The sequence below is a fragment of the Hyla sarda genome, chromosome 1, assembly GCF_029499605.1.
Source record: "Hyla sarda isolate aHylSar1 chromosome 1, aHylSar1.hap1, whole genome shotgun sequence".
In the NCBI taxonomy this organism is placed as follows: Eukaryota; Metazoa; Chordata; class Amphibia; order Anura; family Hylidae; genus Hyla; species Hyla sarda.
Window position 1 is genome coordinate 414,757,430 of NC_079189.1, and position 14,568 is coordinate 414,771,997.

At 43.6% G+C, this 14,568-nt stretch overlaps 1 protein-coding gene across 5 annotated transcripts in view; it reads right to left on the reverse strand.

Moving 5' to 3' along the window:
• Positions 1–10,494: 10,494 nt before the first annotated feature.
• Positions 10,495–14,568, reverse strand: part of SART3 (spliceosome associated factor 3, U4/U6 recycling protein) — a 117,286-nt gene continuing 113,212 nt past the window's right edge. For all 5 annotated transcript variants that reach the window (XM_056528784.1, XM_056528783.1, XM_056528785.1 and 2 more), the window contains exons 19-20: positions 11,904–14,398; positions 10,495–11,793 (exon numbers count right to left, since the gene is read on the reverse strand). In XM_056528784.1, coding sequence (XP_056384759.1) covers positions 14,218–14,398 — 181 coding nt within the window. In that variant the 3' untranslated portion in view covers positions 10,495–11,793; positions 11,904–14,217. The remainder of the gene's footprint in view (positions 11,794–11,903; positions 14,399–14,568) is intronic.

The following is a 14,568-nucleotide window of genomic DNA, read 5'->3' on the forward strand; positions in this document are numbered from 1 at the left end:
GGATGACGGGACGGCGTGCGCGACGACGTCGAAGGAGAGCGCCGCCATGCAGGGGATCCTGGCATGGAGCAGACACCGAGGAGGCAGGTAAGGTCCCTCCCGGTGTCCTGTAAGCTGTTCGGGATGCCGCGATTTCACCTCGGCGGTCCCGAACAGCCCGACTGAACAGCCTGGTTAGTTTCACTTTCCCTTCAGACGCAGTGGTCAGATTTGATCGCCGAGTCTGAAGGGTTAATACAGGGCATCACCGCGATCGATGATGTCCTGTATTAGCCGCGGGTCCCAGCCGTTGATGGCCGCAGGGACCGCCGCGATAGGTGTGTGTGTTCGCCGTATAAGACACACCAACTTTTTCCCCCCAATTTTGGGGAAGAAAAAGTGTGTCTTATACGGTGAAAAATATGGTATTTTTTGTATCCACTCTTTAATTCTGGCTCAAAAACTGCTAGGGGTACTCCGGTGAAAAACTACATTTTTTTTTTTTTCATATCAAATGGAACAGATGTGTACATTTTTCTATTTAAAAATCTTAATTCTTCCAGTGCTTAACTTCTGTATGCTCCGTAGGAAGTTGAGTTGTTGTTTTCTGTCTGACCAAAGTGCTCTCTGCTGACACCTCTGTCCATGTCAGGAACTGTCCAGAGTAGGAACAAATCCCCATAGCAAACCTCTCCTGCTCTGGACAGTTCCTGACATGGACAGAGGTGTCAGCAGAGAGCACTGGGGTCAGACAGAAAATAAATTAAAAAAGAAAAGCACTTCCTCTGTAGTATACAGCAGCAAATAATTACTGGAAGGATTAAGATTTTTATATAGAAGTAACTTACAAATCTGTTTTAACTTTCTGGAGCCAGTTGATTTGAAGGAAAAAAAAAAAAAAGTTTTCCACCGGAATACCCCTTTAAAAGTTTTTTTTCTAGGGAAAGGGGGGGAGGGGAAAGCCTCATTTCCACATCATTATTTTGGTTTGTATTTGTGAGTAAAAACACTGACTAAGACATGAAGAGGTAGTAATAAAGGAAATATTTGCACCACTTCCGTGTTTTGGTCCTATTGATGGTTTTGCTTACAAATATTGATGTTATATTACGAAGTTTCTTCTCAACTCTCATACTGTTTGTATATAGGAAGAAAAACTTGAAACAAGGGGATGAGGCTTCACAAAGTAGAAACTGGTGCTGAACAACGAAGTACTGTATATATTAGAAACATGGATATATTCCACATTCTGACACACTTGTAAAAAAAGAAGAAAAAACAAGTGGCCAACCCCCTTTATAGTCTATAGAAAAATATGGACAACAGATTGCTAAAACTTTCATAGAATGTGAAGACAGTGACGTAATTATGAAAACTGTAAAAAGTTGCACATAGCGACCAATCAGCACAGCTTTTATTGGTTGTAAAGCGTAGTAAAAATTATGCATTGTGATTGGTTGCTATGGCAACTAGAGATGAGCGAACTTACAGTAAATTTGATTCGTCACGAACTTCTCAGCTCGGCAGTTGATGCCTTATCCTGCATAAAATAGTTCAGCTTTCTGGTGCTCCTGTGGGCTGGAAAAGGTGGATGCAGTCCTAGGAAAGAGTCTCCAGCCCATCGGAGCACCTGAAAGCTGAACTAATTTATGCAGGAAAAGCCATCAACTGCCGAGCCGAGAAGTTCGTGACGAATCGAATATACTGTAAGTTCGCTCATCTCTAATGGCAACAAACACACGCTCTGTTACAGTGAACAATTGGATTCCCTCAAAGGGGATATCTTATCCTCCATAATTCTGAAAAACGTATCCCCTATCCTGTACGGGCCCTCTGCTCTCCCTGCCCCCTCCATATATTGCTCAGCAATCTTTGGCTTTCCCATAGCGATATATATGGAGGGGGCATCGCGGGCCACACTTTGGGCGGGGGGGGTTATGAAGCACCGCTCCTAGGGAGAGCCGGGGGCCCGTACAGGAGATCGCTGTGGGCCCCTGTGGTCAGACCCCCCCCCATGATCTAAAACTACAATAGGGGATGACTTCTCTAATGTCCCACAGGGAGTATTCTTATAGTAGTCTCTCTTGTTTCTTATGACAAATTATGTCCCACATTGTTTATAATGTAGCTAATAATTAATATCATGAAGATACTAGAAACTAACCAATATGACTTTTACCAGATTTACCTTTGTCAAGATAAGCAGTCTGCACTTTACATGTTTATAATTGTTAAATTGTGCATAATAAATTATTTTGGTATCTGATTTTGTATCAGTTTTTGGTAATACAAGAGCCTGTATTAACCACGAGCGTCAGAAAGATATGTTCTGTAAGAAATCTATGGGAGCATAGCATGTATTGTTTGCCGTGTAATACAATAGGCTAATATGCTGTTCAGTACAGCAAATACAAAAATAAGTACATGCTTTACAATAAAGGTAAGTTGTAGACATCTATAGCACATTTCAAAAATACAGATGCCTCCATGTGTCATTGGTATTGCATTTTACAAGGGGAGGTCTTATATTATGTAGTTTCCTCCCTTGAATTTTCTCTCCCTTTTTTATTTTTTCTAGCGTGGGGCGACAGGAGCATGGCACTGCCTGATCCCCCACCTGCGAGCTAGGGGCACAGTGCATTGCTGGATGGGCAGTTAACCCCTCCTCGCCAACAACCAGCGCCTGACGGTGTACCCTGGATCAGGCGTTGTACCCTGGCCCTTGTTCTCACACCCTCTGCACTGCCCATGGAGGATGTGATATCTGTCGCATCCACGGCTGCAGTCCTGGTGCACCACGGCATGCTGGTGTTGTCTGGAGGGTGTCCTTCCGTGCTCCCTCATCCATGGAGTGCGCTTTCCACCACATCTGTGACTGAATTCTGTATCCGGTGGGAGTCAACCAAACTTGTGTCCCTGCAGGTGCAATGGACCTTCCATGGCAGCAGCATCTGCTTACATGGGAGATGTCCCATGGTTTGTGGTAGGATCGGCTTATAGTACAAGGGATCAGTGGGGGACCTTGCATATTACTAGGGCGCTCTCTGACATGGCATCCTCTTCTCCCCTTCCCCTCTAAGGGAGGGGGGAGTATCTTTGGCTAACTAGTGCCATTTCGGAGGTGCATTCATGTCACAGTGTAGTTGTTCCAACTCTGGCCCGTCCAGGGCTTACATCCCCCACCCAGGGGTGATGCTTTAGTGGGCCAGGTAGGCCTTCTGGTCCGGCCACTTTCTCAGCCTCCTTTTTCCTTCGATGGACAGGTGGTATTAGTGGTCTGGCTACGCACTACTATTGCCTCCTATGGGATGCCTCTTGTTGCTTTTACCATTTTGGCACCCCCCTGGAGTTGGAGTTTCTTAGGTTTTGCTATTTCATGGGCGGTCTTGCATTTCTCCTCTTCTAGGCAGAGTGCTGTCAGTCTTCTGTACTCCTGTGACTGGCTCAGCCATCTTGTTGAACCCTTCCGCTACAGCCTTGGGTGTAGCTTAGTGGGTGTCTACTACGGGGATTCAGCCTTCGTGCCTCCCCTTCTTCTAAGGTGTTGTATGGCCCTTTGTACGGTTACTGCTCTGGCTTTTGCACCCGTTGCCCTTCGATCTCCTAGTTTCTGAGGGTTTCCTTCTTTCACTCCTGCCTTCATCCTCCATTGTTGGCAGACTGCTCCAGTGTTCCGGATGGCTCTGCTCCTTCTCTCCAGTCTTTGAGTTCATCCCCCTTCTGGAGTGGGAGGGGCCTGGATAGTAAGGTCTCTGGGTAGGGGCCTTCCTGCCGTTCAGGCTGCCCAGTCTGGCAGTTTCATGCGTCTTCAACAGGCATAGTCCGCCTTGTCACATGTTGTTTCCCACTCTCCTAGCTATGCGGCGTACTCTTTGGTTATCTTCCACACGTTTTTTTTGCGGGGTGGCCTTAGGATTGAGGCGTGGACCTCTCGGTTCAGGTGGCCGGGGGTGCAGCTTGCCCTGGCCTTATTCTTGGCCAGTTTTTCCACGCACTCGGGACTGTACGTGTGTTTTGCCTTATTTCTCTCTTGGTCCCATTCTTATGGCTCTGGTATCCGCCTTCTGAGTCTTGCCTTCTTGCTGATTGTGGTCAGCTGCTTTTTCTATTGTCATTCTCTCTCCCCAGCCTCTGTTCCTCCGGTTGCGGTTGGCCTTCTGTCAGAACTCTCTCTTCTTACCTCCCCAGCATATTTCTCTCCTGGAAGTGGCGTTTCCTTGCCATGTTTGCCTTGATTAGACGAATCTCTGCATTAGGGGTTCTCTTATCTCTCTTCCATGTTTGGGCCAGGCCTCGGTGGGCCTGCGTCTTATGTATTTTCATCAGAAATGTTTCTGCTCTCCTGCCAGGATGGGTTCGACCCGGCATGCCTCCAGGGCGAGCATTTGTTTGTCTTATTTGGTCAGCTGTCAGACCCCCAGTCACTGCACAGTTCCTTCCTTTTGGGTCCTGCCTCACCCCCCATATTTTGCGGCGGGCTTCCAGGTGTTTGGTTGCAGAGTTAGTTTCCTCAGGGCCTTATGCGCTGGACAAGCGGTTATGGCTCAGTCTCACCTTCCCCTCTCTGGCGCTTGTTTTTCCCCACCCCAGGGACTGCTTTGGGACGTCCCATCGTCTGTGTCCCCCAATGAGGCATCCGAGAAAAGGAGAACTTTTTTTTTTTGTACTCACCGTAAAATCTTTCTCAGACTTCATTGGGGGGACTCAGCACCCACCCATTTACAGTTACCTGGTGGGGTTGGTTGTTGCATGTTATTACTTTTGTTTTTTTCCTTTTGTGGTTTGGCTTCTCCTACTGCTTGTGACTAGAGATGAGCGAACCTACAGTAAATTCAATTAGTCACGAAATTCTCGGCTCGGCAGTTGATGACTTATCCTGCATAAATTAGTTCAGCTTTCGGGTGCTCCCGTGGAGTGGAAAAGGTGGATAGAATCCTAGGAAAGTCTCCTAGGACTGTATCCACCTTTTCCAGCCCACGGGAGCACCTGAAAGCTGAACTAATTTATGCAGGATAAGTCTGCAACTGCCGAGCCGAGAAGTTCGTGACGAATCGAATTTACTGTAAGTTCGCTCATCTCTACTTGTGACACAACTGATTAGTTCAGGTGCCTGTGGGCAGGTATATCCTGCTGGGAGGAGCTGACTTTTTTTTTGCCTAGTGTCAGCCATCTAGTGGATAGCAGCATAACACCCATGGTCTATGTTTCCCCCCAATGAAGGCTATGAGAAAGAGATTTTATGTTGAGTAAAAAAAAAAAAAAAAAAATCCTTTAACAGCATACAAAATTACTCAGGTCTCGGAATTTCCAAGGTGGCAGTGCATTGAAACCTGACATCACTAGTCAGTTGTGCAGAGGGAGCCTGTCCTGCTTTAAAGGAAAATGGTCACCAGTTCACCCGCACTATAACCCGATACACTGTCATTACACCGGGTTATAGTGCGGATGAACTGGTGACCATTTTCTTCACACTTACAAGTAGAGATGAGCAAACTTCCAGTAATTCGATTCGTCACTTCATGACTTTAGCCTGCGTAAATTAGTTCAGCTTTGAGGTGCTCTGGAAAAGGTGGATACAGTCTCCTAGGACTGTGTCCACCTTTTCCAGCCCACCGGAGCACCTGAAAGCTGAACTCATTTATGCAGGCTAAAGTCAGCATACGCCGAGCTGTTCGTGATGAATCGAATTACTGTAAGTTCGCTTATCTCTACTTACAAGCATGGAACTATGGGATGTGTAGTTTAAGAGACCAAACTCCAATAGGAAATACCTAGTTCACAAAAAGACCCTGGTAGGGATCTACTAAAATGACCTTATGGTGGATAACCCCTTTAATGACTTTGAACAATGGCCCAGTATTAGTATGGCTGTGGCACAAGAAGTGTAGAGCATGTCTACCGTGACACGTTCTATATAGTGCGCCAAACAGAATTCTTATAGGTATCGACCGATATCCGTTTTATAGGGCCGATACCGATAATCGGTGGAGGTTAGGGCCGATAGCCAATAACTTATACCGATATTCCGGTATAAGTTATCGGCTATTTATCCCCCCTCGACACCGCTGCAGAGCATTGATTTAAAGCGGGCGCTTTAAAATCAATGCACTGCAGTGGCTTTTGCGCTACCATAGGCGGCCGCCGCCACCACCCGCTTCTCTCCCCCTACCTGTCAGGGTGGTCCGGGCCATCCATCGTTCCTGTAGTGTCCGGGGAGGGTGAACCGGTCCGGGCTGTTCTTCTCCGGCGGTCATCTTCTCCACTCCGGGCGGGCTCCGGCCTAGTACGCTGCATAGACGCCGCTGCGCAGTGACACCCGGAGGCTCTCTTACCTTGCTCCGTCGCGTCCAATCGGCGTTTGATTGCTCCAAGCCTAAGCTACAGGCTTAAACAATCAAGCCCCTATAACACGGATCCATGCAAAGCTATGGCTTTGCAGGGATCAGTGTAAAAGATCAGTGTGTGCAGTGTTACAGCCCCCTATGGGAGCTATAACACTGCAAAAAAAAAAAAAATGTTAATAAAGGTCATTTAACCCCTTCCCTAATAAAAGTTTGAAACGCCCCCTTTTCCCATAAAAAAAAGTGTAAATAAAAATAAAACATGTGGAAATGTCCGAACTATAAAAATATCTCGTTAATTAAACCGCCGGTCAATGGTGTGCGCGCAAAAAAATTCCAAAGTCCAAAATAGCGTCTTTTTGGTCACTATATTGTGAAAAAATGAATAAAAAGCGATCAAAAAAGTCTGATCAATACAAAAATGGTACTGATAAAAACTTCAGAACACGGCACAAAAAATGAGCCCTCATAGCGGCCCGAACGTGGAAAAATAAAGTTATAGGGGCCAGACGTTTAAATTTTCCAGCATGTAGTTATAATCTTTTTCTGAAGTACAACAAAAATCAAACCTATATAACTAGGTTATCATTTTAACAGTATGGACCCACAGCATAAAGATAAGGTGTCATTTTTACCAAAAAATGCACTGCGTAGAAACGGAAGCCCCCAAAAGTTACAAAATGAAATTTTTTCTTGTTTGTCGCACAATAAAATTTTTCCGTTTCGCCGTGGATTTTTTGGTAAAATAACTAGTGTCACTGCAAAGTAGAATTGGTGGCGCAAAAAATAAGCCATCATATGGAATTTTATGTGCAAAATTGAAAGCGTTATGATTTTTAGAAGGTGATGAGGAAAAAATGAAAATGCAAAAACGGAAAAACCCTGCGTCCTTAAGGGGTTAAAGTTTGCCTTGTTCAGCAAGGGTGTGTGGTTTAAACGGAGACAACAGTTTGACATTAAAGGGGTACTCTGCCCCCTAGACATCTTATCCCCTATCCAAAGGTGAGGGGATTAGGTCTGATTGCGGGGATCCTGCCACTGGGGACCCCCGCAATCTTTCCTGCAGCACCCGCTTGTCATCAGCTGCACGGAGCGAAGATCGCTCCATGCTGATGACTCACGCTACAGGGGCCAGAGTATCGTAACATGACGCCCCGCCCCCTCAGCGCAAGCCTATGGGAGGGGGCGTGAGAAGCCCATTTTGGACACAGAAAATATTCATTTTTGTGTTTGTTTTTCCTGTTCACCTTCTAAAAGCCATTCAAAGACCTATATGAGGATTTGTTTTTTGCACAACCAATGGTACTTTGTAATGACACCATTTATTTTACCATAAAATGTACAATATCATTCAAGTGGATTGTTCTGCTACCTTGCTAGACAGTTTTGGCCTTCTTTGTTGTTTGTTTTTACTTGTTATTATGCTGAGTATTCCTGGGCCTCAGCCCTTGTAATGTTCTTTTCCGCTGTCTATGCTTGGATTTGTATACATGAAAAATCTTTAACATAAAATACAGTATATATAAAAAATAAAAAAAAAGTACAATATCTATGGTAAGAAATTAAAAGTGCACAGTACACTTTACGGTAAACCTAAAAATGTTCTCTTTTCTGTGGGTCAATATGACTAAAATAATATCCATGTTTACATGCTTTTCTATTATTGTACTACTTAAAAAAAAAAAATTTAGTTTTTAGAATCACTATTGATCACGGCATCTGAAGGGTTTATGGCAGGCATCAGCGCGATTGCGAATGTCCGCCATTATTGGCAAGTCCGCGGCAGCTGGAGCTCACCTGCTATGTAGCAAGCAGTGCTCCTGTGCTCGCTTCATAGTTGCTCTGTAAATCTATGGCACTGTGCGTGAAGTTACTCGTTGCAGCACCGTACATTTATGGGGTGGAACCAACTAGCTAGTTTACTTTGAAAAGACAGTCTAAAAGATGTACAATATCTGTCAAACAGCCTGCATCACTGTATTTGGGACTCTGCTGCACAGTTAAAGGGAATGACACCTAAACTTTTTTGTAGTCTGTTTCCATTTTTTTATTTAATTTTATTTTTGATACATTATTATGGGGGCTGCCATATTGCCTGAGCAGTTTTTTTTTACAGTATTTAGTGATATGCTTTACAGCAGAACCCATGGACATGGACAATAAATAGACAGGAACTGTCCCCATTCACATGAATTGTGACCTTTTCAGAGGTCATTCTACTGGGAGGGGGTAGGCTGTTCTGAGCAAAAGCTATTGAGGGGGATATTTAAAGAATTTAGCACCACTTTTTTTGCTATAGCTGCTTCACATTTGCTTAATGTGGTGCACGCTATTAGCACCACATATTCAGCACCAGATATAGCACAGTTAGCCAATTTTTTTAAATAAGCGTGGCTAGGCTTTTTGTGCTATTAGCACCCTATTATCAACAATTTCTGGTGCACAAAGTGTCGCAGTTAATACCACGTATACCTAGTATTAAATGATGTACTAAATGAACCAAATTTTCAAAAGACCAAACAAAATGCTGAAAATGAGGCGCAGTTAATACTTTTTGAGGCGCAAAATAAAGAGTCCTAATAACACAAGTCTTTGAATATTCCTCCCGTTATGTGTATCCTTTCACTGTACTCCTGTCTGTGCTGTGAAGAAAGGCATTACTGGGAAATTATCTGTACAGAACAGGAAGTCTCTGCTTAGTTTTAGGCCTACTGGCCACAATGGAAACTGCATGAAATGTAGGATTATTATAAAATATGGATAAAAAAAATATATAATATAGAAACCGGATTTAAACAACAGGTCATTTTCTAATTACACATTCCCTATAACACTGGCGAACAGTCAATGGTCACTAGGGATCGACAGATTATCGGTATGGCTGATAATCACGATTTTGGGCATTATCGGTATCGGCAATTACCTTGCCGATAATGCACCGCGACCGCCCGCCGCACCCCCCACCGTAGCGCTGGGCGGTATACCGGTATGAACCGGATACCAGTTTTTTTTTTCTCCCACGGTATGGATTTTTGCCCATACCGCTATACCGGTCGGGCCCCTGCCCCACCCTCCGAGTCAATTAAAAAAATTTAACTTACCCGTAATGGCAGTGGTCCGGGCCATCCATCCTTCCTGAAGTGTCCGGCGGCATTCCGGGTGGAGGGTGAACCGGTCCGGGCTGTCCTTCTCCGGGGGTCATCTTCTCCACTCCGGGCAGGCTACAGCCTAGTACACTGCATAGACGCTGCTACGCCGTGACGTCAGGTGCGTCGCTGCGCACTGGCGTCACTGCGCAGTGGCGTCTATGCTGCGTTACTAGGCCGGAGCCTGCCCGGAGTGGAGAAGATGACCCCCGGAGAAGGACAGCCCGGACCGGTTCACCCTCCACCTGGAATGCCGCCGGACACTACAGGAAGGATGGATGGATGGCCCGGACCACCCTGACAGGTAGGGGGAGAGAAGTGGGTGGCGGCGGCGGCCTATGGCACCGCAAAAGCCACTACAGTGCATTGATTTAAAGCGCCTGCTTTAAATCAATGATCTGCAGCAGTGTCGCAGGGGGATAAATAGCCGATAACTTATACCGATATTCCGGTATAAGTTATCGGCTATCGGCCCTAACCTCCACCAATTATCGGTATCAGCCCTAAAAAAAACGATATCGGTCGATCCCTAATGGTCACTGTGCATGTCTGCACGGTCCTAGCACCAATGGATTTTTGGCACCGCCTGTTGCTGACAGACTTCACCCAGTGATATTTAGCAGTGTAGACAGGCCCTAAACTTACACTGTCTGAAGTATTAGAAAATCACCTCACATTGGGGAAGAGTTACTATCCACTTACACAGGACAGAACAAGTGGCATTTGGACACTCGTGAAAAACATCTTTTTTTACTGGTGATCTGAAACCTCTTAACGTGGCACAGGATACTGAAGCTTTTACAGAATGTCTTCTGCGCACACCGGAAATATTGCTGAAAAATGTGAAGATGTTGAACCTGATATATTACACTATTTACATTAGTCATTTCTTTTACGAACCTCAGCTTCCTTTTTCTCTAACTTCATGGCCTTGTCATGCCCCTATTTTACACAAGACATCACTGGCATGCCATTTCTGGAAGACGTAAGTCATGAAACATATCAATGAACACTACAACGCAACAGAATTGCTTCATAAAGACATTTTAGGTAACTGTAGTTTAATAAACCAGAAATGGACATAGCAAAACTCCACAAGATCTGCATGGCGTACAAATAACCAAACAAAAATGCATGTCTGCAATAAAATGCAGCTACCACCTAGTACTCTGCCAATAGCAACACCTCAATGCTGGCTCTGAGCACTAAAAAAATAATTATTTTTTTTCTTTCTTTTTTTTAAATAGACCATTGCAATTGTATTTTACAAAGCTTTTGCATTTTCTTGAATCTGACAAAAGAAAACCTGAAAGAACAAAATCTATACTTAAAAATACATTTTTGGTTCTGTCTGTCAGTGGTCTCCAAACTCTGGACCTCCAGGCATGCTGGAAGTTATTTTGAAACAGCTGGAGGTCCAGAGTTGAGAGGCCACTATCTGTGTCATTACAATTGTAATAAAATTAGTACAAGGAGGTAAACCATGCCACAAATTCCTGAAAGAAAAAAAAAATTGATATATTTTCAAACCTCCTCCTGTTGACATCACAGATAAAAAGAAAAGTATTGAGACATTAATGGGACAGAGGATTAGGTGAATGATGAAGTGAAATGTGTAAAGTCGCCTTCTATGCCTGGAAGGACATTGCTGCAGACTGCATCATGCAGAAAAGGTTTTATTACTAGGCAGAACACCCAGAATTCACAGAGCCTATTCATATAAATCAAAAAAGTGACTAACATAACAAAAAAATAAAAAAGCTAAGAAGCTTGTCTACATGTTTTCGCTGGCCATCTCTAGTGCCCAGCTGCTTAAAGTTCACCTAAAAGATAGGGAATCTAATCTATCAGCTCATCTGTAACTCACATTCCACACTGCTGGCACTGTTAGATAGCTGTAAGGGCAAGGAGACAACTGGTGCCGCCATTCATATACCTGCCTGTGCTTCCACAACACAGAAAATGGTTATTTCTTGTTCTTGCTTGATTGGCTGTTAGGGTTATAGTTAAGACATCCTTTAAGGCTAGGTTTCCACACAGGTCTTTTCAGTCCTTGAGCCAAAGCAAGAAGTATATTCAAAAGAACTATAAAAGGAAGGATTTATACTACTTCACGTGGGATCCACTTTTGACTTTGGCTCAAAAACAGTGGTGGAAGTTTTCCCAAATAAAATAAAAAATACCAGAAAAAAAACCTGTGTGAAAACCTAGCAGAAATCTTGTACCTAACCAGACTAATGAAATTCTGAAAACATGACCTGTTGGGGAAAGTTGAGGACTGCACTTAGAAAACCTTGCACTAGGGCAGTGGTCTACAACCTGCGGACCTCCAGATGTTGCAAAACTACAACACCCAGCATGCCCGGACAGCCGTTGGCTGTCCGGGCATGCTGGGAGTTGTAGTTTAGCAACATCTGGAGGTCTGCAGGTTGAAGACCACTGCACTAGGGAATAAAAACTTTTTTTTACGTTATGGAAGCACAGACAGATATATGAAAGGTACGATGCGTCTACTTGCCCTGAAAGCAATCTAACAGTGTCAGCAGTTTGTTACAGGAATTGCAGCTGACCGATTCTCTTTAACTTGTATTTTGTTCCATTTCTCAGGTATATCTGCTTCAAAGAAAGTTAGACGACAACCAGTACAACTGGCTGCCAATACAACTATTTCCTCAGGGGCTGTACTGACTTAAGCTCTTTAAAGGAGTACTCCAGTGCAAAATAACTTATCCCCTATCCAAGCGCTCGGACCCCCCGCGATCTATAACTTGTCCCCTATCCTTCGGATAGGGGATAAGTTATTTTGCACTGTAGATGTCCTTTAATACAATTATGCCTAGCAATACAGTGATAAGAGAGTGGGAATGTGTAACTGCGTAACATGCCAGATTTTCTAACCCTATAGAAGATCAAATAGCAGCCACTGGGACCAGCAGCCAGATTTCTTAGAAATAGGTTAAGTATCAGTGGAGTGGAATTCTAAAACAACTTGAAGCAACAGCATAACCCAAAAGCCACTATGAAATAAACTAGAAACTATGCCGTATGGAAACAATGGACACAGCTTTGTGAATTGACTATTCTTATGACTATCCAATAAAGGCCTTTGAACATGCCTTTCTAGAGAATCGGTCATCACACAGACCTCCTTATACTAGGGCATCTTTGAGATGCCACTACAAATAGCAGATCCTCTTTAAAGAATCAATTACATTGTTTAATCAGGTCATCTTTTTACCTATTCCTTAGGTACAACGTATCTACACAGCAGAGGTGTGACCACACACAAAAGCTTCACAACAACCAACTATTCTGTAATAGAGATCATGAAACTCAGTTGAGTTAGGTAGATTATTGCAGGCTCTCCTGCAGTGTGTGTATGCGAACAACATAGATAACATTAAAAAATATATATTAATGTCTGTATTCAGATGACACTTACCACTCTGGATCCATTAAGCTGGCTGAGCTGTCTTATGTTTGTGCAACACGAGCATCTAAACTAAGAAATAGTGGAAGTGCCAAGAGCGGAGAAGTGGACACACTGAGTTTACATGTGACAGCTTATTGTAATTTTGCCACGATTTTGGGGAGAGAAAGAAAACCCACTGGTACTGAAAAACAATGTATAGACTAACCAACATGTCGGGTGATTGTCCTCACATGCTACTTATAGCTGCCTTAGGGATGTCTACATTGTCACCATCCTAATAGGTATGAAACTGTGTCACACCCACCTAAAAAGATGGTGAACTGTGTGGAGGAATGAGGCAATGTGCAGCTTTGTAACAGTGGGAGTCTAAGAGCTGAGACCCCCACTGATGACAAGAATGAAGGTACTGTAGCTCCAAGTAAGGTGCAGAGACATGTCTCTACTGAGTAAAGCCCCTTTTGCAGCACATTTAAATATTTTCATTTTTGGAGGGGGATCAGTAGCCAGACCCCCTCCAATATTAATTTTTAAACTATCACAATGTGTACATTTACGCAGCCAACAGAAGAAAATAAGAAAAACCTTTAGAATACATTAATGTACTCTTATAGAAAGGCTTTGTTTTAGTCTGAATACTGCAGTCAAATCTACAAAGGAAATGAACGAGCTAACAAAGTTCTACATGCATATTGTTACAATACTGCAAAGTGATACATACGCCATTTAGTGTATCCCATTATCCAGTAATGCACCATATAGCTCAGGCAGTGAGTACATAGGTCACAAAAGCTGTAGTGTTCCCTAACATAAGATTGCACAAGCATTGCCAAGTGCACATTGGTTAGATCAGCTTGAGTTCAGCACACATTTGAATCCAGTTTTAACCAACATAAATGAACTGTAATTTTCACAGGGGAAAAAAAAAAATAGCATGAAATGGGTAATACATATAAAATACCCAGATCTGGGCGTTTCACTAGGACTTATGCCATTGAGTGTCATCAATAGACATCCTGCTACAACAGTTGTAAAAACATACCTCAACAGACCATTATTAGCTACCCCTACTTTTGCCTTGCCTGCCTCAATATGAGGGAAATAAGGAAGCCTAAAGTCTGCACTATTAAAACATAAAAAGGTAATAAGTATAGGAACTAGAAAAACAAACAACCTGTAAAAGAAACTGTATGTAAAGCCCAACTGGGCAGAATCTGCAGTCTGAGCGTTTAGTGAAGCCATAAGCAGCTGTATCGATGGATAAGGTCACAAAGGGCAGTCATTTTTTTCACATTTTCCCATTGCACAGGTCTTGGTTTAATCACTTTTGAAGCAACATCCTAGCAAAGTCAGCATTAGACATCTTCCGGGGCTCCCCTTCAGCGCCTGATGAAGCCTCTGTTGTCTGGGGGGTACCATTTTCTGTTTTTGTGGTGCTTGGTGTATTTTGACGGTGCAGAGATCTGGGCAAGAGAGCCACTTGGGTTCTTCCTTTACCTCTCCTGTTAATATAAAATAATTAGTTATTTTAAGTGTTTAAAACTGATCACTAAGATCCCCCTAAAGGCATGATAGGAATTATTCTTTCTATATGCAACTTATACAAGAAAAGCTGTAAATTACAGAAACTTTCTATGCTGTATTAAAGGGGTACTCCGTCACATCCGCCCCC